General features: G+C 41.7%; 2 protein-coding genes across 4 annotated transcripts; both read left to right on the top strand.

The window, feature by feature from the left end:
• The first annotated feature begins 96 nt into the window (after window positions 1-96).
• Window positions 97-23,346, top strand: golga1 (golgin A1). Of its 3 annotated transcripts, XM_080468222.1 has the most exons (24): window positions 97-277; window positions 1,848-2,149; window positions 6,204-6,294; window positions 7,533-7,607; window positions 9,997-10,094; window positions 10,175-10,207; window positions 10,439-10,567; window positions 10,752-10,921; window positions 11,285-11,396; window positions 11,486-11,569; window positions 12,423-12,548; window positions 13,131-13,226; window positions 14,291-14,386; window positions 14,482-14,577; window positions 15,298-15,438; window positions 16,593-16,667; window positions 17,388-17,477; window positions 17,630-17,732; window positions 18,318-18,478; window positions 18,574-18,732; window positions 19,437-19,496; window positions 19,597-19,821; window positions 20,367-20,453; window positions 21,157-23,346. In XM_080468222.1, the coding sequence occupies exons 2-24, from the start codon at window positions 2,021-2,023 to the stop codon at window positions 21,235-21,237; spliced, it is 2,517 nt and encodes an 838-aa protein (XP_080324348.1). In that variant the 5' UTR covers window positions 97-277; window positions 1,848-2,020; the 3' UTR covers window positions 21,238-23,346. The 3 variants fall into 3 exon arrangements, with proteins under 3 accessions (XP_080324348.1, XP_080324349.1, XP_080324350.1); XM_080468223.1 differs by lacking the exon at window positions 10,439-10,567; XM_080468224.1 differs by lacking the exons at window positions 7,533-7,607; window positions 10,439-10,567.
• A 720-nt stretch (window positions 23,347-24,066) lies between these two features.
• On the top strand, window positions 24,067-26,942 carry rpl35 (ribosomal protein L35). The gene is made up of 4 exons (XM_080468049.1): window positions 24,067-24,139; window positions 24,616-24,752; window positions 26,169-26,250; window positions 26,751-26,942. Exons 1-4 carry the CDS (start codon window positions 24,137-24,139, stop codon window positions 26,898-26,900), a joined length of 372 nt encoding a protein of 123 aa, XP_080324175.1. The 5' UTR covers window positions 24,067-24,136; the 3' UTR covers window positions 26,901-26,942.
• Window positions 26,943-27,422: the final 480 nt, after the last annotated feature.

Here is a 27,422-nt window from a genome sequence, read left to right as displayed (position 1 = left end):
AGAGGGCGCGGCTTAATTGCCCCGCCTCCTTGGTTGTCCTGTCCAATCACGGGCCGCTCCACCGTGTCGTCGCCAGGCACCTGTGATACTCGGGTTGATGACGTGTAGCTGTCGGACGAGCAGCAGCAGCAGCACTTAGCTTGTCAGACGAGACAGGAGCGGCGAGTTGACGTTTCGCAGCGGACTGACACGACTATTACTGCCCCCCGAGGCTCTGAAACGCACACTTACAGCCAACGAGACACCACGGATGGATATTTATCCGAATATAAACACGGTAAGAGGAAAGAGCGAGCGAGCGAGCCGATAGCTAACTCTCATTGTTGTGGCTGGAGGAGCTAACTGGCTAACTGGCTAGCTGTCAGTCAAAACAGTCTGACTGTGTAAATCTAAATTACTAATTGGATTATCGAAGTCAGTTTACAACTAGACTCATCCACATTTCATCTGGAATGTTGAGTTACGCCAGAGACATGTTAAGTTTCCAACTCTGGAGAGTCTTCCAGGATCTACATTATTGATTCTGATAAACTTGCATGTCATTGAGGTTGAGGAATGGCTTTTAAACTTTAAATTAAAGGTCTGCTTGCGTTTACATTGCAGGGGAAGAATTCAGGAAGCAGCATTTATAAAATGGCTATTGACAGTATTTTCAGTTTCGTGATATGTCTTGATATAGGAGGCTTGCGTCAAAGCTTTGGGAGTCTTCAAAGTGTGTCTAAACTATGTTATCGCCTTTTTCTCTCTGAGAAATACACTGTAATTGGACATAGTTACTTTGATCGGCTACAGTCACACAGACATGTCAGACTTTATGAAAGCTGCTTTTTGTTACTCGGTTGGTAGAGTGGTCATCTTTCAATCGGGAGGTTGCTGGTTCAATTTCCCACCCTCCCCTGTCCACATGTCTAATTGTCCTTGAGCAAAACACTGAAGCCCAAACTGCTTCCACTGGTAGGATAGTGTGCCTTACATGTGGCAGCCCCATCCATTGTTTTATAGGGCATTCGTGACCAAGAGGTTACAGAAGTGGACATGCAAGACGGGTCACTAATGTGGTTCCCTGAGCAAGACCTTTGACCCTCATCCCCTTAATGTGGCTGCCCACCACATCCTAGAAATAGGATGGGTCAATGCGGAAAAAAGGAATTTCCTCAAGGTCAATATAGTTTAGTTTACTTTATGTGTGTATTGAACAGCTGCTTTCTATGCTTGAGGGTGTTGCAATTATATCAGCTGTATATAGATGCACGGATTGTCTAACCTCTTTGGTTAGAGGATTTGTCCTCTAACCAAAGCTGCTTGGATGGTTGACTAACTTGTCTTGCCAGAGCATTTACAGTAAAGCCAAACAGTGGCAGACACACCCACTCCCACCAACAGACCAAAGCAAAAACCTGGCCGAGACTCTGGAAAGTGTTTGTTTTCTTTGACATGTACGGCTTTAGTGTGCTGAAACACAAGAATACATTTGTAGTTTTATTCTAACAAGAAGACTTTAGCAGGGAGGGATTTAATTGGAGCGTCCATTGTTACTGGGTATGTCCACAACTACACTATTTAGGGACTTTTCATGTAGATCCGAGGCTTGCATGGTTGAATATGAAGAGTTAACCACTGATATGTTTAGAATCATTTGTTTGTAACTCATGTGTACAGGGTAGCTAGAGAAGTAGTTATGATTATTTGTGAAATTGTTAGGGGGAAAAAAAAAATCTAATTGGTTGCTTCAGAGAAAGAACTGAGTCTGGTGCTCTGTTTTGTGCTCCTATAAGTATGTGTAAGTGTTTCTGATCAGCACTGAAGTAAATCACTGATCAATACCGGCCTCTGTCCTCTCCTTCCAGATGTAGCACAATGGAAACACGAGCACAAACCTCTGGTCAGTGGCACTGCGTCAGGACGCGGCTTCTCTCCAGCCGTCAGAGCCAGTAACCGTCAACTCTGATGCATCCCGTGAAGCCGCCTGCTCTCCACCAACCGCCTATTGCACCGGAAGAGAGACGCTGAGAGGGACGATATGTTTGCCAAGTTGAAGAAGAAGATTGCAGAGGAGGCGGCCACGGCGCCACGGAGTGGCGTCCGGATACCTCGCACCATCAGCAAGGAGTCCATCACCTCCATGGGGGCAGACTCGGGGGACGACTTCGTAAGTCATCATCACTTATCTCTGACTCTGCTTCTGTTTCTCACTAAGGAGGTTTTTCTGTGCTTTTGGTTTATAAATCAACTCTGATTTCATGGCAAGTATTTCTGAATTCTTGCACCTTTTACGATACAGAAGCTAGATTTTTAGTCAGAAATTCTCCCACAAGTCGAGTAGGGATGCACGATGATCTCGGCACAGATTTTTTCATTTACTGGTAATCTGGAAAGAACAACAGATATACCTTTATTCTGGCACAACAGCATATGACTGAATTTCTTTGTTCTTGTAACAGTGAGAATGAGGTCCGTCAAACTTCATGTTCCAAAAGTTTCTAACGTCATATAATTTGTAGTTTACATTTTTTTTTGCTGCTTTTTTTTTTTTTTTTTTTTTTTTTGGGGTGTCGAACACCGGATAACAGAAGGTATGTTCCAGTATATTTTGAGATAGGTGTTTCTTCTTTTTTTAAGATTTATAACCAGCCAATCAATGATAAATTATATATATTCATGTCAATAATAGTGTTTATAAATCGTATGTAAAGCAAAAAGGTTTTTTGGTTGCTTGAAGGGCTTTATACATAAAATAAGATCATGCAGATTTTTTTTGTACCATAATTCTTTATTAGATTTTTAAGATAAGGACGAGTTGATGTTCTCAACGGCAAGAATTAACCCTCTTCTGGTTTGATATTAGCACCTCACTGTAGTTCATGCAGCAGACAAGAAAGCACAAAATAACTCTACATCGTCTGTACAATAGATTATAGACTTGTTATCCATGCACTCATGGTCTTAATGTTTTACAGCTCTGGAGTTAGGAATGTGATGGGTCAGAGATTACAGAGGAACTCGCTGAGCTGAACACTCGCCTTTTAGGGTATTACAGCTCAATTTAACTTGTTGGATGTGAGGTTTTTATCCCCCCGAAAAAGAAGCATTTTAAGCATATAAGCCAGAAATACCTGGTGGTGCTTCATGATGGTTCATTGAGACAACACTGGAAAGGACAAACCTCCAAAATATTTTAATTTTGTGAATCATCCATTTCATTAAACACGATTAAGAAAGATAGACAGCTGCAAGTTTTTTTTTTTTTTTAACTTTCAACTTGTCTCTTCATTTAGTAAATGGAAAGTTTACATTTTTCAGTTATCTATTTTGGATTCAAAAATTGCTTTTGTTTTTCATCATGGTTCTAACCAGAGGAAAATATGTTGATCTATTATCACAGACAGGTATATGTTTAGTTGCTATATTGATTTAAAACTATTAAATTTTTTGAAATGGCAGTACATAATCACACTTATTTGTGAAGCATGATAAAAACCCATCCTCCTTTTCATTTTATACAACTTCATTTAAGCTCATTGCCACGTTTCTATTTCATGCAGAATAAACGTCAATTACATGAGGGTGTTCTTTGTTTTTGACCAAGATAAGCAGAAGTTGTTAGTTATTTTTACCAACCCAGGATATCCTCAGGTCAAAACGAACTATTTTAATTGTATTCATAAATAAGAAGTAGCAAACAAACACCGTTTCCTAAGGCGATGTTCAGGTATTGTTTAGGTGGAGCGTCACTTCAGAACGTCGGACTAAACTGAACTCTGTATGTAAGACAAATGGAGATACTTTAAATCATTTAAAGGGCATTTCTTGAGTAACACCACACACTGAAACGCATCAGTTGTCCACACACTGTGTGTTTTAAGGTTTAACAAAGCTCTTCCACTCTGAACTACAGAAAACAGACCTGGATTAATCACTGGTTTATCTTGCTTTTCTTTAGTCCTCATTTATTTGCAGTGTGGACAGACTGAACCACTATCCGGTTTCTCCCCTGACTTCATTCATTATAAACCAAAAGCTCTGGAGCAGCGTGTCGCTGCTCTGTGTTCCTCCTTCCGGGCAGCTCTGTGAATTTAGGCCACTCGTCTTTACGTTTCGGGATCCGCTGGCAGCTGATGCTGATGGCCGCGGCCCCGCTGCATCAGTAATCTCCACTCTGAACGGATGAAAGCCTTTTATCGCCTTCACCCAGTGCTGCCCCAGCAGGAACGCTGTCGATGTGATCCCATGTCTAATAATGGTTAATGATATTTGATTTGTCCATTAACTGGTGTGTAAAGCCACTGTAATTTGAGATCAGCGCAATGACGAGTCGCCATTCAGGCAAATCTGGATAACCCGGGTTGGGTGTGACCGGCATGGTATTAGAACAGAGATAACCCATTGGGCTGGCCTCTGTTGTGCTGCATGTGTGCTCTCAGGCTGCTTGTGTCGGCGCACACGCTGTAATACAAAGCTTGCTTTGGTATTTTCCAACACTTGATTGTATCTTTGTCCCTGCAGAAGACACTGATCAGCTGATACAGATATAAATAAATGAGATGGAAGCTTCCAATCAGTCTGTGTTGGTGATTATCACTGTAAATGTTGGAGTAAAGCCATGTTTACACGTACCTGGATATTTAAAAAAACAAACAAACTGTATTTCTCTGCGTTTGGGCCTTGTTTGTACACATAAACGCATCTGAGTCACCACAAACGATGATTCCTGAAAACTCTGGCCTCATTGGAGATTTTGAAAAACTCCAGGGTTAGGCGTCACAATTCGTGACGCTGTGTTTTTTTCCAGGATTCCGATTGGCTATCATGGCTTCATGCTTCTCGTTACACTGCCCCCTACAGGTTTGGCATGCTCATAGTAGCTCTGAACTAGGTGTATATGCGTGTTGGTGAAAATGTTTCTGTAAACGTAGAGGGAAGAAATGTCCGTTTTTGTAAAAAAAAAACCCGGGTACGTGTAAACGTGGCCTAAGGCTCCAGCTTCAAGGTGTTTTCAAGTATAAAGGGCAAATTTCCGTTGCGTTTTGGCTGTACCAACAAAGTGAACATTTACTACACCATCATCTGCATACATGGAGACACATTTCTTTCTTACCCAACTTGTGGCATGACTACAGCATTTTCACAGTTTCTGGTGCTTCCTTGTGTGCGTTGAAGGTTTTCAAAGCATTGCTGTGTGAACATGAAACCTTTCTGAAACTAAAACAGAAAAACAGTGCAATTTTCAATTGATTGTTCCCGTTTGATTTTCACTCCAAAGTAGAAATTTAAACTGAAAATTAAATAACTCAAGCTGGCAAAATAATTCAGAAAAAATATTCTTGGAAAACAAATCTGACCGTATGAACTGAAATGGCAATTTTAATGGTTAAGGTTGCAGACTGGAATCCATCCATCCATCCATCATACTGCTTATCCTGTTCAGGGATGTAGGAACAGACTGAAATGACCAGATCAAATGTTTTCCCGGCAAAATAATTAACAGTAACACATTTTCACAGTTGTGTTTCCTGAGCCTGAAAGCAAGGGGCATCAAACAGGGGCCACATATAAACCAGTTTGAGCTTTCAAGATTTTCCATAATTGTAAACAGAAAAAAAACCGTGCCGGGGTCCCTGAGCGAGGCCCTTAACCGATAAGTGCTCCTTAGATAATAACAGGAAGGGCAAATGAAAACATGTAGAATACATCATATAAGAAAAACCAGCATTCAAGGAAAATATGCAAATTTACTGCGTGAATCCCAGACTAATCCCACCCTGAATATATTGTGTTGTTTCTCCTCCTTTCTTGATTTTTAGTGCTTTAAACCATTATGTTCCTGTTGTAGTTTGTGAATCCGTCTCTGTGAAAGCTGTATTTCATGTGAGCTAACCGCCCCTCCTTCAGACTCCCAGAGGCTGTGGCATCGTCTCAGTTACACTCGGTTTAAATAATTTAACGTCCCGGCCCAATAGTAACACTGCCGGTCTGTCTGTGACATTCCTTTTTTAATACAATGAAAACACAGCAGCCGTGAGTGTGAGCATTCGGTCCAGAGCGACAGCTCCCAGCTTCCTTGATTCAGTCATTGCTCTTCAGTCTCGTCATCAACCACATGAGATCAGGTTCAGCTGTTATGAGCACGTAATCGTCATTAGAACCTCATTGGTGCTTTGTAATCCAACGTGTGTGTGTGTGCGTGTTTGTGTGTGTTTCTCCAGGCGTCTGATGGCAGCAGCTCCAGAGACGATCTGCCCGCCCAGCTTCTCAGAAGAAACGACCAGATCCGGAAGCTGGAGGCCAAACTATCAGGTAAGGCCAGAGGTCAGACGCTCGCGGGAATCCCGACACATGATCTTCACTTCAGCTCAAAGCAGCTCGCAGCAGTGATTCCTCAACAGTTACATGAAAAAACAAACTACATATTTGTCCATTTAAGTGAATTTTTTCCTTTTCATCTGGTCATTATGGTGGATTGTTGTGGGGTTTTTTTGTTTGTCTTTTTCTTTACATATTTTGGAATTTTAATTATTTTGTTTTTAATAAAATAACCCGCTCTCATATTGTCAAGGACAAAAATTTCCACATGCTGAAATGGTGTTAAAAACATGATCTTTTAAGTTAACTCGATTTAAAAAAAATAAATAAAAAAATAAAAAATATCCAACCTGATCAACAACTTTAAAATATTTGATAATTTAAAACCTTTAAATAACAGTTTGATAACATGTTGATAATATACCAGTTTTATATTTGAATGTTTATTGTGATTTACAGAAAATAAGATATGATACTGCATTGGGGACATCTGGCAGTGATTTTAAAATTATCAAAGTGGAAAAGAGTTAACGATATTGCTGCAGGACAATTGCGATTGTTTCATCAATATCAAATGACACATTCTATGTACTGCATTGTATATATATATATATATATATATATATATATCTCACATGTTCAGTAGTTGTATAGTTTTTCTGGATTGGATGTTTTTGTCCTTAATGAGTTGAGATGGTGGATTAATTAATTGATGCCTGAAGGTTAGTAATATTCAAAAAGTCTTGAAATGTGAGTTCGGCCCCGTTTACACGAAAAAGATTTTCAGGCGACAACTGAAAACTGTTGTTGTGTTTTAGAAAAGTTCCCTCTCGTGAGCCGGTTTGAAAAAAGTGACGGTTGCCGAGACTCCGCGCACGGCTGTCGTGTAAATGGACCCCAAAACCCGACGGGAGTTTTACAGTTCCACTCATTTCTGTTGTCATGTAAACGGGGCCTTCGTTTCGGGGGTGTTTTCTGATGTCACTTCCTCCCGGGGGACTTTAGTGAATCTGAGGAAAGGTTCAACCGGCCTGGTTGCTCTCAGATTAGAAACTCTTTAGTCGTTTCCATTATTTCTCAATCATGTTTTCCCTTTTGTTTTCTCCCTCTCCCTTTTTTTTTGTTCACCTCCCCTCCTCCTCCTCTTCGTCCTCATCGTGCGTGTGTGTGTGTGGGCGTGTGTGTGTGTGTGTGTGTGCCTCGTCCCATCCCTCCCCCCCGCCCCACACTAGACTACGCTGAGCAGCTACGAATTATGCAGAAGACCAAGGAGAAGCTTGAAATTGCGTTAGAAAAGCATCAGGATTGTACGTACCCCGACTCTTATCCCCTCTTCCTCCTCCTCCTCCTCCTCCTCGGGACACCACACACACACCTCAGAGGGCTTCTCTCCTTTTGATCCACCTCACCGAGTCGTTACTTCTGCCGTCTTGTGCCGCTTGATGCTGATTTCACTAACCGAATGTTGGTTCATGAATGTTGGTTCATGAGTTTCCATAAAGGTTGGGACGCTGTGTGAAATGTAAATTTAAAAAAAAAAAAAAAGGTGCAAAAGTTTGTAAATCTCAAAAACCTGTTTTTATGAAAACATGAAGAAAATTGACTGAAATGTAACTCTTCAGTTTGGCTTTTTATGTAAAAAAGACGCATGTTTCATTTATTTAATGAATTAAAGTGTCCTCTTTTCTTTTTCCTTAATTTAGTTCTTTCTTTTTCCACTGCCTTTCTCTCGTTTTCTTACTTGGTTTGTTCTGTAAAATATTCTTTCTTTCTTTCTTTCTTCTCCTGTGGAAAAGTTAGATTGTTTTTCATGTTGTAATGTTAATTTGTAGTAATATTGAAATGTTCCTTTCCAATGTCTTGTACTTGAAATCCTTGCATCCTCTTTTTTTTATCTACATCTTACTGAATGTCCCAACCTTTTTTTTTTCTCAGAGTTTTTAAAAAGAGTTTTTAATTTCAGTGATTCCAGTTGCAGCTGTTTCTTTAAAATCAAACCTTGTTGAGCTGATGGACACGTTGCTCCATTCACCTCTTGTTAATGAGACGTGTGTGGATGTTTCCTGCTGGCCGGGTGTTTTCTGCTCCCCACACTGACTCACTGCTCTTTCTAATGACTCTGACCTGAACTCTAGCTTCATATCTCTATGCTCCGCTGTGTGAGCAGAAAACTATCCTCCCACGTCAGGCCGCCGTCTCCGAAGTGTGAAATTAGAGCGGCCATAATTCCTCTGCAAAACAATTAGCTTAACCACCCAATAAATTCTCCAGCTAATTGGATAATGACTTGCCTGTGTCACTATGTGAATATGTGCTATTTTACATCTCATTATTAGAGTCAGACTCAATAATCTGCAGGTTTTTTTTTTTTTTTCACATTCACAAACACATGAGCTTCGGGAAAATTGCCAGGACCTTTTTATTTACTATATTTGAGAAAGTAATTGGCTGAATTATGACGTATATAAATTCATTTGCCTTTATTTACTCAGGAGAACCACATTGAGATGAATAATCTCTTGTACAAGTGTGTACATAAAACAAGTTTACAGTGTCCAAATAATACTAAAATGTTCTTAAAACAAATAAATAGCAACAAAAACAAGTACATGAAAAATAAAAGGTACAGTAACAGAGTAGTAGCATATGAAAGATAAAACTATAAAAGCCACCGAATGGTGTTTAAATAGTAACGGTTCCAAAACATGATAGCGGCACTTTTTCTTTCTGTCTTTTGCTTATCTGTCTAAAACTTGCAATCTGAACCAGCCTTTATGAGGCTTTTTCCTGAACAAACTATCAACAACAATTTAATTTCATAGTGTCTGGCGTCAGTTTCGGCCACGTTTTAGGAGGGACATCCACAAACCACCAACAGTTAGTTGTGAAATTCATTCAACGACAACGTTTGAAGTGAAAACGTTTTATTTCGTTTAAGAACAGTTTCACCATTACACTTCAGTGTTTTGAAAACGATTTCCATTTCCACAGAAATGCTAAAAATGATGTAGTCATATTTAAACGACAAAGTGTGTGTGTGCTTTCATGTCGTTTAAAACATTTTTAAAACACTGAACACACTCTGAAGAGACCAACGATGCCAATGCATTTTTCTTATATTGTGCTGCGGAAATATCGTTTTACTTAATCACTTAATTACCTAATTTGTCCAGGGTTTTGCAGTACCCGTAAGTACCACAAGGTGGTGTAGATAGTCAGTGATTTTAATTTTTTTTAATGACCGACTGATTGCAAACTGACTTTCCACCACCTTTGACCCGACACAGTGACGTTTGTTACGTCTAATGCTTCAGTTTCATTTGGAACGTCTGTAAATATGAAAGTTTTCTCCTCCAGTAGTGAGACCGGAGGAGTCTGTGCTTGCTGCTGTGGCTGCTGCGGCTTTTCTGGGCTTTCAGTCTGGTTTAATTCTCTCCTGGTGGACTTCTTCTCTTTCTACATTGACCCTGTGACGTTAGCTTCAGCTTCACTCTGCTTCACTTGTCCTCAGTCTCCATCCATCGCTCGTCTCCTGCCTGAACGAACACCCCTCTTAATGCGAGTCTCACTCTTCACAGCTACTAACGGCGCCGCTCTCTGTGCTTTCTGCAGCGTATCGGCCGTCTCTGGTTGCGTACAAACCTTTTTTCTGTATGTCTCCATCTTCCCTCCTCCTCTCTGTTTCTCTCTGCTCAGCGTCCATCAAGAAACTTCAGGAGCAGAATGACTCTCATCAGGCCAGCAGAGCCAAGCTGGCCGAGGGGATGGCTCTGGCTCTGGAGAAGAAAGATCAGGTGAACAACGCCTCTGTTAATTTTCACCAAAGGATCTGATTTGCAACTTGTTTTTAACTCCATCTTTACTCTCCCTGCAGGAATGGACGGAGAAGATGGCGAATGTAGAACAGGCAAGTCCAAATCTGTTGGTATAAGGCTCCGTCTACATGATTTAAAGTGAAAACGCAAAACTTTCCTTTTCGGTGCTCGGAGCAACTTAAAACGCAACTGTTTTAAAAACGGCTGCGAGGTGGAACTTTTTGGAAAACTCTCCATCCCCTTGTAGAACACTGCTATTGGCCATTCGCACCACGGCCGCAGCAAATAGTTTTGAAGGTTTAACGTAGCTGTCGTCTGTTTAGGAGAAGGCCGCCCTGTCGGGCCGGATAGAGGAGATGATGGAGCAAAGCTTAGCGCTCTTCCAGAAAAGGGACGACCTGGATGAACTGGAGGGCTTTCAGCAGCAGGAGCTGGCTAAAGTTAAGCACATGGTGTGTACAGTTCGCAGCTGCTTCTTGACATTTGAATAGAGAGTTGGGAGTGTGGCGCCTTTTAGAGCGTTGAACACGTACGAAAGCTCTTCAATGTGATTTGATCGAAGCCGGGTTCAGTCAGCAGTTCCCTTCACGCGAGACTCCTGGATTGTGATTCATGTCCTCGTTGGTGTACCATCAGCTGCTGAGGAAGGAGGAGCTGCTGAGCCAGCGGGAGCAGGAGCTGCAACAGAAGGAGTCCGAGGTCCAGTCGGCTAAACGAGGCCTGTCCGAGGCTCGGGGGAAACTCCAGGCTCTGGAGCGGCAGCACGAGGAGAGCCAGAGACTCAACTCTGAGTTTGAAATAGAGAGGTAACAGAAAAGTCACGTAAATTAGAATTTCATAATCAAATCAGTGTTATGTTGTCTTATTTTGGAAGATACACTTAAAAATGAGGAAATGGAGATTTCATTCAAACACACTAGATTACTTAAAGGTTATTTAATTAAATTAGCAAGAGTTCTATCTGTGTTTTTATGTCTGTGTGTATGTAAGCATTAATTCTTCTTTTTGTCTTTAAAAATGTATTTTTTTTTTTAAGTTATGATTTATAGTTCTAAATATCTGTAGAGACGGATATTGATCTGTAGAGAGAGGAGGAGCCTCACAAACAACCACGCTCAACGCAGTGTAGTCATTGTGAAGGAAGTGAAAGTGTGTTTTATTTGCTGCAGAGAGGAGCTGCTGCTGCTCAGAGAGGAGGCCGACAAGAAGATCAGCGAGGTGGAGGGGCGATGCCACAACCTGCAGGCGGTCATCCAGCAGGTCTCCGAAGACTTCCAGAAGGTTTGTCCCCCAGCACGAGCTGCACCCGCCACCACTCGCTCTCCCTCTGCTCGCTCGTCGCTTTCATTGATGAAACGTTGCCGTTTCAGTCTCAGTGTATGGTGTCGGCTCTGGAGAAGTCCCTCCACGATTTGCAGAGCGAACACAACGCCCTCAAGCTGCAGCAGCAGAAGGTGAGAACGGGAAGACTCCTCCAGGATGCAAATCTCCTAAACCTATATTGTGTTCACAATAGAAATATAAAACATTGAGTGGTCAAGTGAAGCATGAATTAAATGTGACTGGGACAGTTTTATCTTTTGTATTGGCAGTGAATACCTTATCGGAGTATTGTGTCACTATAACATCAATTCTTTAGGTCCGTGATTGTCAAACTGTGGTATATGTACCACAAGTGGTCCGCCCGCTCCCCCTAGTGGTAGGTGGGAGCAAATCATAAATATATAAAAATATTACAAAACGTAGAATGAAAAAATATAAAACATAGAATTTATATGTAGAATAAGTATATAAGTAATCAGTCCATAGTTGATATGGTAAGCCTCTGCTACTTGTATGTTCTGTGAGATTTTAAACAAAGTCCTGCTCGTAATCTAACTTGAGCTTTAGTATTGGCCACACATGTTTTCAAATTATAGAGCATCTTCCTCCACTAACGGATGTATCTTGAGCCGAAGAGTTACTTTTTGAATTAAGTCACTCACACTATTTCCCCATAACTAGTAAAAGAGCTGCCATACATTTTGAAGAAGCAACCGAATCAAGTGCTAATTTTCAGTAACTTCCACAACACGATATATCTGTACATGCATGAATACAGCCTGTAAACATCTGGAGTTGAGAGACCAATTGTTAAAGTTTTAGAGGAAAACTCTTTTCGTGGTTGCATCTAAAACATACAAAATATTTACATTTCAGACTTCTTTTAAGAGCTTGATATTTATATATGTGTATATTACTGATAAATGCTTGCATGAAATGACGTCACAGAGAATAAACGCTTCTCTGTCACCCGTCCGTCGTCAGGCCGCCGTGACGGAGGAGGATAAGGAGCGCTTGTTAGCGGACCTTCAGAAGAAAGTGACCTCGTTAGAAAGACGACTACAAGGGAACCTGAGCCAGGACGAACACATGCAGGAGCTTCTACAGGAGGTGAAGGCCACGCCCACAAACATCACTTTTGGAGGGAAATACTTTAGAGCTGTGGTGTTTTGTTGAACCGCCGATCGATCAATCTTCTATACCACTTTATCTTACCAAAGCTAAGGTTGTGCGCTGGAGCCGATTCCAGGTGTGTCCTGGATGAAGGCAGGTTACACCCTAAACAGGTCAACACTCTATGACAGGACAAACACAAAGAGACAGTCACACACTCTTGATACACACCTAGATGGCATTAAGGGCCCGTTTATGCTGCAACAAATTTCTCAAAGAGTCACATTGATCTACGAGGTGCTGTGATGCTGAGCACTCGCACTGTGTGGAGTTTCTATGTTTCTCCCTGGACGTGGTTTTCTTCACACAGTCCAATGAAACATTTGTCTCTAACTTAATTCTAAAATTGAGACTCGGGACCGGTTAAGGGTGTAACCTGCTTTTACATATAATCAGCTGCGATCACTCTGAAACCGCAAGACCGGATAAAGTGGTGACCAAGATGGATGAATGATGATTTTTAAGGAGAAAAATAGAAGCAGAAACACTCATAAATCAGTGTTGTCGTTGTTGTTTCAGAAGTCCAGCCTGGAACAGAGTCTGGAAGAATCCAGAGCAGAGCTGTTGGCTGTTCGGACCAATCACGCCGACACTGTCAGCTCTCTGGAAGCACAGGTGAACCAGGAAACCAGAAACTAACCTTGAGTAGTTTACCTCTGTTATTATGTGACTGTCTTTAATCATTACTGTAAAAAAGGTCAACTGTAAAAGGAAAACTTTTCCATATCATAATAATTTTTGCCAATTTAAATGTTAAAAAAAGCCGATGCAGTCAGAATTTTCCAATCACACAATAAAATATAAAAAAAAAAGATTACAACCATATTTGAGAGATTGCTGAATATTATTTATCCTCAGTGTTTGAATATGATGACGACACCATCTAGTTTTAAGAGTATTAGTATTTGTGTATTATTAAATTATTTACTGAAGTTTAAAAAAAATTTAAAATAATTCTCTAGTAGTATAATTTTTCATATTCATACAGTCAGTTATGTTGGTCCACATTGAACTTTCCATTGTTCCAGAATACCACAGCTCGTCTCAGCTGACTCTGATATCCACAATCTGATCAAAAATATAGGAAAAAGATCAATTTCCCTGAAAACATAACGATTCAACGTGGACGAATGAGATTGAAGGGCACATGAATAGCACAAAAAAATGTGGATGTTAATGTGCGTTTATTTAAGAATCTAACGTCACAAACATATCAGTTATTTAACCAACATTTATACAACAACTTTGTCTCCGTGGAAACAGGGGAAAACACAATTCTTCTAAAACGCTGCTATCGTAACTAGTTATTGTGCACACGCTCAGTAGGTGGATAATAAGAACAATGTTTTCCGCCAGAGTGTCACGACTCCCAGTCCAGATTCTCTTGGACTTGGTAGTTTTATTTTGACAGTCACCGTAAAAACAATTCTACTTGGTCGGCTGTCCGCTAGAATGTCTGTGTTCTCCCGTTGTTAATGTTTAGAGCATGTTGTTCTCTGCTGCATGCGTGTGTGGTTTTATTCCGAAAACAACCAACAGCACCCTCTAGTGGCCCTACATAAAAACGATATAGTTTTCAGAGTTTCTGCCATTTCTGTGTAAACATGAAACCTTTATGGAACGGAAACACAAACACGTTGCTTTTACCTGCTCGGTGTCTGTGTCTCATCCGTCTTCAGGTTTCCAGGATGAGCTGCAGCATCACAGAGCTGCAGACTCTCCTCAGACACAAAGACGACTCCTCGCGGGCCTACAGGGAGAGAACAGACACACAGGTGAGCCCTCACACAGCAGCAGAAACTCTTGCTTTCAGAAGCTCACATCTTCCTCTCATCACGACTCTCTGTAATGGCTTCTGTTTTTGTTTCAGATCGCAAACCTGGAGCAGCAGGTCTCACAGAGCAGCGACAGGCTGAAAGCTGCCGAGCAGCAGGTCACAGAGAAACGGCAGCACACGGAAAAACTGGTGGGGAACTTTTACTACGACTTGCAAAAATCCATCATTAAAGCAATAACCCAAAATACTGAGTGAACTCTGAGGAATCACAGTTTGTTTTCATGCTCGGTGCATTTGCAACTTTATATATGAAAGAAATGAGGATTAATTGCACGGTTCTGTGTTGAGTAACAGCCGCTCTGAGACTTCTTCAGCCTTCTTAACCGACGATATTCTCACTTTGAATCGAGACCTTTGAGTCATGTACAAACACACTCATTAATGTAAATTACGGAGTGAAAATTGGCTGTTATTAATGTAAAAATAGAGACATTCGATTCAGCCGTGTCATGGTGTGAAGTAGGGCTGCACCAATACAACCTTTTAAAAGGAGGAGGACAAGTACTAACTTTGAGATGCACAGTGGATAGCTTACATCCATTAAAAGAAATGTTCCACAGACTATGACTCCTAATCTGTTTAAAGTGTGTGTGTGTGTGTGTGTGTGTGTGTGTGTGTGTGTGTGTGTGTGTGTGTGTGTGTGTGTGTGTGTGTGTGTGTGTGTGTGTGTGTGTGTGTGTGTGTGTGTGTGTGTGTGTGTGTGTGTGTGTGTGTGTGTGTGTGTGTGTGTGTGTGTGTGTGTGTGTGTGTGTGTGTGTGTGTGTGTGTGTGTGTGTGTGTGTGTGTGTGTGTGTGTGTGTGTGTGTGTGTGTGTGTGTGTGTGTGTGTGTGTGTGTGTGTGTGTTGCAGCAAGGAGAGTGGAGTGCAGAAAAAGCCTTTCTGGATCAACAGCTGTGTTTGTTGGAGCAGCAGAGTCAGGAGAAGGCCGTCCGGCTGCAGCAAAGCATCGGCACTTTAGAGACGGAGAAACAGACGCTGGTGGACAGAGTGGTGCGTTCACGCCTTCTCGTTCAGTCATTTTAGTTTGGACAAAACCGAGAAACCTTCCAGTATGTTAAGATGTAAAAGTCATTATGGTAACAACGGTCTGGATCAGGTAGACGGCGAGTCATTTAATTTATTTCCATTTCCTTTCCATTCATCTGAATGGGACAGTGCAGATTAATGAACAGACGACCAGTACTGTAAATATGCCAGATTTAGCTCAGAGTCCCAGAGTCTAATGCTATTAGATAAAGGAATGCAGTGGTCACACCATTTTTGTATTAAAGTTGTGATTTTCTTCAAAATGATTTTCAGTTTAATCAGATAAAGTATTATATAGTTCAGTGAATTATCTCTGAAACACACTGCAACAACATTAAGAATAACGGCTGTATTTCATTCATTCATTCACACTTACAGCCAGAAGTGTTCTCCTTCTTCAAAAAAAACATTCTACTAACGATACTGCCAACGATATGAAACATCAACAATCTCACAACAGAAAATGACAAACCCATAATGCGAATGAACACTCGTCTTCAGGCTGTTCTTCTTCTCACACACACAGAACGTATAAATAATCGTCTTTAGTATCCGCACGCTAACTGAATGAACCTCATGTTGAGACATATATAAAGGAAAAACGATACGTATTTTAGAGATTATTTTCCTATTTTTTGATAATTTGTACTTTTTTGAGAATTTCTTTTTATATTCAAAAAATTTCTTATTTAAGCATATATATTTTATTCGTGACTTGCCCCCACATGCCACTAGAGGGAGCTCACGTAACAGTGTGAGAATTGCAAAATTAGATAATTGTGATTTTAAATCGACATGTTGTCTTTTTATAATGGTCTCACCTAACAACATATAAAGGATTTAATCTCACGTAGGAAGAAAAATCCATTAATCTGAGCAGGTGACTCCCTTTTTCTGTCGCTTTGTGGTGCGATTAAGAATCTAGAAACTTATCTAAGTTATACAAAGGGGATTCACTTTTTTCACGCCACATTATTGAAGATGACAGTGATTTAATATTTTTCAAGATGAATTGTAAAAACATTTTTGAAAAAAGTGGAGTGACTATTAGTATATTTAACATTATTAGTGGGAAGCGAATGTGTTGACTGAGTTGTGTTTGTGTGTTTGTGTGTTAGGCTGATCTGGAGAAGCAGATGGTGGAGGCCAACTCCAGCCTGAGGCAGCGAGCTGAAGAGCTGGAGCAGTGCAGGGTGAGAGACGCCACTTCTGTCTGCTATTCACCCACTCACTGCTCTATGTTTCTTTCTAATATGACTCCGGCGTGTGAATATTGAGTTGTGTATCAAAAGGTACAATTACATGAAATAATCCCATTTCATGCCAGTCCAGATGAAGTGCATCATGTAAACACACACCAGGAGTGGAGGAGGTGCCGTCATCTCCTCCATGGTGGTCTCGTGCAAATGGGACAATGTGAAGGAATTTAACTTAATAATAACAAGAAGTGACCATAACCACAGATGTTCAAAACAAATAGAAAAATCTCTTGTTTGGACAGCTAAAGCCTCATTTGACACCTTTACCATAAATAAACTGACCATATCTGACTAACTGCCTTTTTGAAAAATAGACTACAATTCAATATCTTAATAGCAGACTTGACTTGAATCATCAGTGGAAACACTAACTGACACATCTTAACAATGAAAGTCATTGATTTTGGTGCATTTTTACTTTTGTGTGTCATGATTACAAAAAGTAATGAGTGCAGTTCAAAACTGATATCTATTCTATTCAAAGAAACGTCTTTTAAAACTGTATGTAACGTAAATGTAAAGTATTTCTGGAGCGCTTTCCTATTATTTGATGTGTGTGGACTGTTTTAGGATGTTTTGAGAGGAGCGGTGTCTGTGTGTCTGTGTCTGTGTCTGTGTGTTGTCCTCACTCTCCGTCTGGGTGTGTTTGCTCAGGCGGAGCTGAACAGCCGGCAGACGGTGAGCACGGAGATTGCCAAAGCTCTGGAGGAGAGCCGGCGGCAGAAGGAGGAGCTGCAGACGCAGGTCTGCGCTCAAACACACAGCATCAAGTATTCAGTGACTGACATATGGTCACCGACACCCTCTGCTCGGGTCGAGACGAGTGTGTCATTGGATTGGGTCATCTTCTGAGCTGTGTCTGTGTCTGTGTCTGTGTCTGTGTGTGTGTGTGTCAGGTTGCAGAGATGACCACGTCTCTGCAGACGTCCCAGCTCGATCTGTCCACGTTCCAAGGGAAGCTAACGATTAGGGAGGAGGACGTCAGTGCGCTGCAAGATGGTATGTGTACGCACACACACACACACACACACACACACACACACACACACACACACACACACACACACGAAAGAGCACGTCAGATTTGGTGAAGCTTCTTCTTCATCTTTCTTCTTATTTCTCCTCTTCCTCATCTTCTTCTTTCTTCTTCCTCTTTGTTTTATTGCCTTAGTTTTCTTCATCCTCATCATCTTTTTGTCCTTTTTGTCTTCTTCTTCTTCGTCTTCCTCTTCTTCTGGATGATGCCTCTTCCCAGCAGATTAACATTTTAAAGTTGTTCCTGATGAGTGAAAGATGAAAATGGTGAACATTTAAAAAGAAACCCACATTTCTATATTTGTGGCTGAAGATATTAACCTTTAGCTCAAAGTCATAACCAGCGAAGACAAAGCAGATATTTCAAACTAAATCCTCCAACTATTTTTCTTTGAATCAGATTCCACATGAACGTGTGTGGAGATATTTTTGTGTTTGCTGCCAACTTGAAAGCATCTGGTGAAATCTCTGACGTGCAGCCTGTTTGTGTTTGCCCCGCCCCCTGGAAGCTGACGTGTGTGTGTGTGTGTGTGTGTGTGTGTGTTGCAGAGGTGCAGAGTCGGCAGGCGTCCCTGCTGCAGCTGCAGGAGGAGTACGAGCGGCTGCGAGCGCAGCTGGAGCAGACGGAGCAGGACAAAGAGTCGCAACTGAGTCGGCTGAAGGAGGAGCTGCTCAGCCAGACGCAGCAGCTGGACGGCTGCCAGGCCCGGGTGAGGGCAGGCCTGCACCGGGTTTCACACTCCTGAAAACAAGAAAATACCTGCAACATGAACCGATGGCCTTTATTTGTCCGTGTTTGCCGCAGATCTCCTACCTGGAGGTGGAGGTGGAAACCCTGACGGAGCAGCTGCACAGTCCCGAAGTGTGTGAGGAGGATCAGAACGGCAGCGTGACCGTGGACGACCTGGATCACATCCAGAAGGTCAACAGAGACCTGGAGCAGCAGCTCAGTGACAAGAACAGGGTTGGTAACCAAGAGAGAGTTTTTCTTTTGAAGTTTCAGGCCATGTTTACACTTCCCTGAGTTTTTACAAAAACAGCTATTCCCCCCTCTACATTTACAAAATAAATCATTGACACGGATCAGCATATACACTTGGTTCAGAGCTGCTATGAGCATGCCAAGCCTGTAGGGGGCAGTGTAACAAGAAGCGTGAAGCCATGATAGCCAATAGGGTTGTTCGGTGTACCGGTACCGTATTGGTATCGCAGTACTGACGCCTTTAAAACGATACTATACTGGGCCTGGCTGGTACCGGTATCTTTTTTTTATTTTTTTTTTTACGTCGCCGCGGAGCGTCACTGTGTTGTAATTTGCACCGAGGAGAGTCGTCAGTCTCTCTGTGGGGGAAGCGTCATCGGGCTGGTCCGCTTTCTGACTTCTTTTGGACAATCGAAAGTCCGGTTTCTTTTCTTTTCTTTTTTTCTTTGCACTCCGGTTTCTCCGAACACAACCTCACTAATTGTGACGTAAATGTCCGCCCAGCCCCCTTTAGAGGCACCCGGAGATACAGATCATCGTTTGTGGTGACTCGTAGCTGCGTTTATGTGTAGATGCGCGGCCAAAACGGAGAAATATCACTGTTTTAGAAATACCCGGGTATGTGTAAGCGTGGCCTCAGTAAAAGCTGAAAGAATGTGCTGATGGACTCTGGTGCTGTTTTGCAGACCATCAAACAGCTGCAGCAGAGACTCGCAGAGCTGAAGAGGACGCTGCAGAAAATACTGGTAGGAGGAGGATGATGATGATGATGATGGTGGAGGAGGTAGAGGAACAGATGTTCCTCTGTCACAGTTTCCCCTGACCTTCCCTCCGCTCTCTGTGCAGAAACTGAAGTCTGAGCCCGAGGCTGAAGGGAAGGAGAAGCTCCAGGAGAGCCGAGCAGAGAAAATGGAGAAGGTTTGTCCCGACCCCCTGCCGGCGTCCACCCCGAGCCCCCCGACCTCCAACACCACGGTGACCAACACGTCAGACCTCAACGACTCGCGGGAGATCAACTTCGAGTATCTGAAGCACGTGGTGCTGAAGTTCATGTCCTGTAGGGAGGCGGAGGTGAGTCGGCGGGGGTCCGACCAGAACTCCTGACTGAGGCTCCGTTTACACGACAACATTTCACGTGACAACACCTAATCTGTTTAAAAAAAAACAAAAAACATTGTGTTTACACTGCAGCAGTGGACACACTGACAATGATGTAGTTAGTCTGCCGGGCCACGGGACGGCGCTGTTGCTTGTTTTTGTAATGAATCCACCCAGACGTGTGCAGAGAACAATACGCTATGAACGTGAACAAAATTGAGAGAACCAGACTGATGACAAATCGATGCTATCAGGGGAGAGTCTCAACTATAAAACTACTGATATGAACAATAAAACTACAATAGAGACCGCGGGTCGTACCACTCCGGGGGCCGCCATGTATTTTTTCAGGCGCATGAGCAGAAAGAATCCATCTTGGGATTCGTTATAAAAACTTAACGGATTCAGTGTGTCGTGTAAACGGACGCCCCAAAAGTGAAGAAAGGTTTGCGGACACACTCGTATTCGTTGTCGTGTAAACGGGACCTGAGACCTGTGTCGTGTTCGTCCCCCTCCAGGCGTTCCAGCTCATACGAGCCGTTTCTGTCCTGCTGAACTTCACTCGAGAGGAGGAGGACATGCTGAAGCAAACTCTGGAGTACAAGGTCTCTCCTTCACACCTCTTCCACCTAATCACCGAACCCAGGCGCTTTGGAAGTTTTCCCAATAGAGAACTTTATTTGTTTTCTAATATGCGACAGGATATGAAAACGGGACTCAGATTAGAGCTGCATGCACCGGCCAACAGCACCCAACTTCATGGACAATAATGTTTAGTCATTCTAAATGAGAAAAAATTGACTAAATGCATCTCTGTTATAAAGGTATTTATTAATATTAACTTTATTTATATAGCACTTTTCTAAACATGGTTACAAAGTGCTTTACATTGAAAACCACAATAAAATTTGCAATAATAAAATACAGAGATCAGAAAAAGAACAACAAATAAAGAACTTTAGTTAATAAAAGCTAAGCAATAAAAGAAAGTTTTAAGACCAGACTTAAAACAAGACAGTGAATTTAAGTTATTAGTCACCAATATATCGACGTGTAGTAATAAAACAAAGTATATTCTTCCTGCATTTTTTTTTTTTTAAATGCTACTTCAATCATGTCATTAACAGCCAGTAATCGAATAACTTATTCGCAAAATGACACGGAGCCATGTTTTTGGACTGTGGGGGGAAACTGGAATAAGTAAATAAATAAATAAAACCCATGCATACACAGGAAGATCATGCAAACCCCAAGAACATCCGATGTGGTTCATTTTCTTGTATTTAGCTTCTCGGTTCTGTCTTTCAGATGTCCTGGTTCGGATCCAAGCCTTCCCCAAAGGGCATCGCCCGGCCCTCGATCTCAGGCACGCCGTCTCACTGGAGCTGATGGGCAGATCCACATAACTCTCTCGTCTCGCTGAGGCAGAAACAACCTTCTTCTCAGTCGTCTTGGTTTTTTTTCTTGTTTTCTGACCGAAACAAACGACGCGAGTTCGCACGCGAGTACGTGAAACAACAGAGCCGACTGTTGTTGTTTTTTTCGGGCCCGCCTCCACGGAAAGTACAAGCCTTTCAAACGACCGATGGTCTGAAGTCACGCAGGGCTTCTGAGTCCTGTTCCTCGATCGCGTCGCGGTTTATTTACAGGAACATTTAAGGGTTCACACTGGTGTTAAAGAACCTGAACTGTCAACATGGGAACTGTTATGGGACAAATTAAACCACATGTTTTCCACCGTTTTCCATTTTGAACACCCAGATTGCCTCGAGAATACACTTTGACATGTTCAGGGTGCGTCTGAGTGACCGGTTTTCCACAGTCTTGTTATGAAACTAGAAGCACTGGAAACACATATCAAGGTGAGCAGGTATGTTTTTATCGTAATTAACTTTTTTTTTATATCATCAGGGTGGCATTAACAGGAAATCAAAGTCTCCATTTATTTTTCTTGATGAGCTTTTTCCATCTAAATTGGCACTTATAGCAGCTTTGTTTCCTTTAATTTTGCCTCCATAGACTTTACAGTAGCAGTGTAAAAACAATTTAGCATTACCTCAGTGCAATATTTTAATACCAGACTCTGAAATGTCTGTTTGGAGCAAAACTTTTATGCAAAAAGACTGAAATATCTATCTGAGAACATTGCTACTGTTTTCATTCAGACGGCGAAAAGCTTTTTATTTATTCTGGAATATTATTTAGTAGTTTCATAGTTCATCATTTGACTCTTTAAGCATGACACAAGCAGAATTATTAAAAAAAAAAAATCTTCCTAAAAACCAGCTTTCTCCTGACTGGCTGGCTCCCATGAAGCCTTTTTTTTTTTTTTTTAAATCAACTGGTTGTAATTTGACACCAGCCTCGCGGTCTTGTCAGGCCCTGTCGAGGCAGAGTCAGTTTGTTCTCAGAACGGTCCTTGTTAGTCATGTACCGGCCCTTTAAGGTACTGTTAGAAGCAAGTACTTAGTATTTCAACATGCAAACACAAGAGTTTGTAATTTGACATCAGCAGCACGGTTTTTGCCAGTTAGCCTGGATGAGATGCCCATATAAGGGAATCTATGACAAGATGACATCGATTGGTCTAAAGTCAGCATTCACTAGCTTTCACGACGGATTAGGTTTTCTTTTTAATCCCACTTTAATCCATGAAACAAACTCCTTTAGCGACAGTCTCTTGAGTCCTCCAACTTTTCTTTAGCTGTCATCAAGCCTCTGTTGTAAGAGTGCTTACCCCGACCATCTACAGGAACTAAGTTCTTGTAATTTGACACCAGCCTCGAGGTCTTTGCCTGGAAGACTTGACCACACAAGGTAATCTGTGACATCAGCTTGTTTAATCCTCATTGTTTCACATTTAATTTGAACTCTAATCACTGTAACTTTTGACATGTGATGAAAATATGACAGCGTTTTAAATCCTCCCGTTTGTGGCTATTATGGGATGTTTACAGGAAGCCGTGAGGCTCCTCTCATCGTGTGCATGCAGGTCCTTTAACACTGGTGTGAATGGGGACGAAACAATGTGAACGCTTTACCTTTACCTGCCTTTGCTGATGTAAATAAAAGTACATTCCACACGTCTATTTATATAGAGAGATCTGTACATACTGTATGCATTGACAACTTTATAAAATCTGGATGTAAACGGTTTGATGTGACCAGTTTGCAGTATTTATCATCATCATCATGTTTCTGCCTCGGCTTGTTGATCTCTCTCGTTATCTGTTTGTCTTCTGGGAGCGTGAATGCCGGAGCGTTGTCGTCACTTTGCGTTGTTTATCGACTGACGTGGTCGCCGAGACTCCGTCGGGTTAAATACTGTCTCCATGAGAATCAAAAGAAATGGTGAAAGCACTTTTTAACCTGATTAAAATTGTCAAACACAACTGTACAATCACTACTGCAGCTCCTCTGTCTCTGGCTTTTTATGATTTAACTACAGCAGGGTTTCTTTTTTTCCTTCCTTTTCCCACGTTTAATAAAGAGAAATCCAAAAACTACAAAGCTGAGAAGGTTCATTTGTTGTATATTAGACCAAGCACCCTGAGACACAACTGAAAATCTTACTTTTTTTGAGTGTGAATTTGTGTATTTTCTGTCTTTTTGGTAGTTGTGTATCTACTACATATTTTTGGGGGGTTATTTTGCGATTTATGACCACATCAAGCCTTTTTGTTGTCGATTTCAGATTCCATCTTAGTGTTTATAATATTTTATAGCCACATTGAAGCCATAATTTCTATTTGTGTGCATCTTCTGTCTTTTCAGTAGTTGTACATTTACTACAACACTTGTTTTATATTTTTATCTGGGTGTTTTTGGTTAGTTTTCCATTTATGGCCACATTGTGCCTTTTTGTTGTGGATTTCTTGTTCTATCTTAGTGTTTTCAATATCTATTTTAATATATTTTTTGGAGTCATCTTGCCCATGATTTAATAAATCTTTGGTAGGGGTTTGGTTGTTTTAACAATTTTATGGTCACATTGAGGCTGTTTGTTGTAGATTATTGGCTCTATCGGAGTGTTTTTACTATCTTATATGATAGATTTGGTTGCGTTTTTCTTTTTGGGTAGGTTTTTTGGGGGAGGGGGGTCGTCCTGTCTTTTGATAATTGTGTGTTTATTATGTGGAGACTTCACCGGCGGTGTGTTGTTGCACTGCCCCTCCACCCTGTCAGGGGGCGCTGTTGGCACAATCTCATTTAATCCTCAGAAGAAGAGCGGTCTTTTCCGTGAGCACGCGGTACGTCCGGCCTTTCCATCGGAGCTCAGAGACCGAACATGGTGAGCCGCGACGCTCCGCTCACAAATCTGCTTTTAATGATTTTAGAACCCAATACAACCGTTTTAATTCACGTTATACGAGGATATAAGCTTCTTATGCACTGATACGTGCTGGTATTTGTAGGTAGACTGCCGCGAGGACGGAGTAATATGTTACTATCCGGACTGCTAAGAGTGGTGAAGCTGCGCTGCCAACTGGAAGCTAATGCTAATAACGAAGCTCGATCATAAAGGGCTCAATAATGTTCGTAAAAAAAGATCTAGCTCACTTTTTATTAGTCAAACCCAGTGGTGACTAAGTTATAATACATATAATTTAGGAATTTGTGTGATTCACGGCTGTGTTGATGTAATTTAGTTCCGTGAGCTTCGGTCGACATGTGTTTAGCAGTAGCGGCTGTCCTGACAGTGCTCGTCTACGATGCGTCTTTCCCACCCTGACTTTTCTATATTTTTCTATATTTTCTACCGTTCAGGCCAAAATCAAGGCTAGAGATCTGCGGGGCAAGAAGAAGGAAGAGCTGTTGAAGCAGCTCGACGACCTGAAGAATGAACTGTCTCAGCTCCGAGTGGCCAAGGTGACCGGAGGAGCTGCTTCCAAGCTCTCCAAAATGTGAGTACTGCACGAAATGTGTGTTAAGGAGGAGGCAGGAACAGTTCAACCATCACGACTCTGATCGGGAGACGTGGCATCGTCATATTCCCTTATACCAGTTTAAAAACAGGTGAGGCGTTCATGCTGCTAACAAAATAGCCGATCAGCTTTATCAATATGTGAATTCTGAACCAGGTGACCTTCTAATAGTACAAGTTTACCTGCCAGGAGCGTTCAGATGAAATTTATCTGTAATACAAATCAAAATTAACTTGGTCAATTCTGCTGTACGTTTAAGACAAACAGTTGAATATACAGTGGAGAGATTATCGTCCAGAATTTAAAAATGGAGACAAGATATATAATCCAAATTAAACTAGAATAAGACAATAGAGATTATAGGCAAGAGGAATTGTGTAAAAACAAAGTTAAAATAAAGCGCAGAGAGAAAACCCGAGCGAATATTAAAGGTAGTGCACATATTGCTCATGTGCACTAATATTGAAATCACAGTAGTGGCTTCCAGTTATTAAGACGAGTGAGTGCGTGTGGTTCACTGTCACACTGGAACTGTCTGAATAGTCAAAAAATAAAATCTTAACAGGAATTCACATTCAGTCAAATGAACTCTTTAAGAGCTACAATCACTGATTAGGTTTTCTGCTTCTGGGACGAGCAGTTTGAGACAAACTGGCTCGCGTTGTTCAAAACGGAGACAATATGTGGTTATTAGCTTGGCCGAGTCTTTATGGAGTAGAAATTATTTATTAATCCCACATGGAAATTATTTTTGTCAATAAAATTAGGAAATTAGTAGTTTTCTCGCATCAAATCTGTTAAATTATATATTGTATTGAGTCGTCGTGAGTTGACGACCTGTCATTTGTGTGTTTGTATTTAAACACTAAAAAGCACAAACATGGTTAGATTTTTAGAAATAAATAGGTGTTAAAGTTTTACTTTTTTTACTTTTTCTTTGTTACATGAGCAGATTAAGTTCAGCACTTTGATATATTTCTTTATTTGCAGTTCTCCTGAGCTCTCCCTGTTCACCCCAATGCTCGTTCTGATATTAATACCCTATTTAAGCCGCCAGTCTTATGAGTCTAATGGTTGAGAGATCTAAACCTGGACAAACATTTTTTTTAATTGATCGTTCCTCCTCAGCCACTCAGTGTTAAACCATGAGGTCAGTTTGAATGCAGTTTGTATTTTTAAACCTCATTTCAGCTCTGAAGTTCTTGATCCAAATGGTTATGTGACATGACGCCGTCGTCCTGCTGGAGTGAATCAGGATTAACTAATCAGATTATGAAGTGTTTCACTTTGATTGAAGTGGAGTTTTTAAGTACCTGAAGTCTTTTTTTAATGTCCAAAAAGTCTTTTAAAAACAAGCAAACCAAACGGTTTTCTAACATTTCTCTCTCTTTTCAGCCGTGTCGTCCGTAAATCCATCGCCCGAGTCCTGACGGTCATCAACCAGACACAGAAAGAGAACCTGAGGAAGTTCTACAAGGTACCAGCCACCCCACCCCACCCCCACTCTCACCTCTGGGCCTGTAGTTTGACTCCCACCCTCCACCCTCCCTGCACGCCTGTGATTCTCTAGTCAGTGATGATGTTGTTGAGCTGATGTTTGCTGATGCATCTACAACTGCTTACCAAAAGACTGAGACTTGAGATGACCTGAATGCTGATCCTCACTACGATATTAACGTTTTTCAGTCCAGGGAACTGAACACACACATTTTCTCTGCAGCGGGCTGTAGAATCTATGCCAGGGGCGGCGTGTGTTCATTACAGGCTTGAAGAAACTTAAGACATTTTTCTATAAAGCTCGTTTTGCGAGTCCCTGAGCTTCGCCTTGTTTAATATCGAGGTTTGCAGTCGGTTGAATATTGACGCGTCGGTGATCTGGATGATTCCGTTTGTTGACTCGCTGCTGCTTCCCGTCCGGTTTGACAACAAACGGTTGAGCCGCGACACCGAGTGACGTTCTTGGTTCTGTTCCTCCAGGGAAAGAAGTACAAGCCCCTGGACCTGAGACCCAAGAAGACCCGAGCTCTGCGGCGCCGGCTCAACAAGCACGAGGAGAGTCTGCGCACCAAGAAGCAGCAGAAGAAGGACCTGCTCTACTCTATGCGCAAATTCGCTGTCAAAGCTTAAGAGGCTTTTTCTATTGGCTAAATAAAATCTGTGTAAAAAGACCATTAACAGGCTTGTGCATCTTTTCCTGTGTGTGTGAGATTTAGAGGAGACGGAAACGTGAAGCCGATCCGGTTCAGTCCCACCTGGCGCTCTAGTGATTCTCTGGTCTGTGATGATGTTGTTGAGCTGATATTTGCTGATGCATCTACAACTGCTTACCAAAAGACTGAGACCAGAGATGAACTGATGCTCCTTGTCGGACGCCGGCGAGTTGATTTCTTTTTCCAGACCTATGGGAGGCAGGAAGTCCAGTCGTGACGCGAATGAATAAAGAGTTTAGATCGAAAAACCTCCAGCTGCTTTACGTCAAGTCACGACGTAGATTCTAGTTTTGCTGCATCTAAATAATTTTAATTTGCAAATCAACTTATGTATGGAAGTACTCTCATCCCTACAGTTGTATAGAATTATCCTCAGCCATGCTGTCGGGTGAGTTTGTAAAAAAACAATAACACCCATAATGCAGCAGTTTTAGTTTTC

Source organism: Lipophrys pholis (assembly GCF_963383615.2).
Source record: "Lipophrys pholis genome assembly, chromosome: 7".
NCBI lineage: Eukaryota > Metazoa > Chordata > Actinopteri > Blenniiformes > Blenniidae > Lipophrys > Lipophrys pholis.
This window is presented reverse-complemented; position numbering and strand designations above follow the sequence as displayed.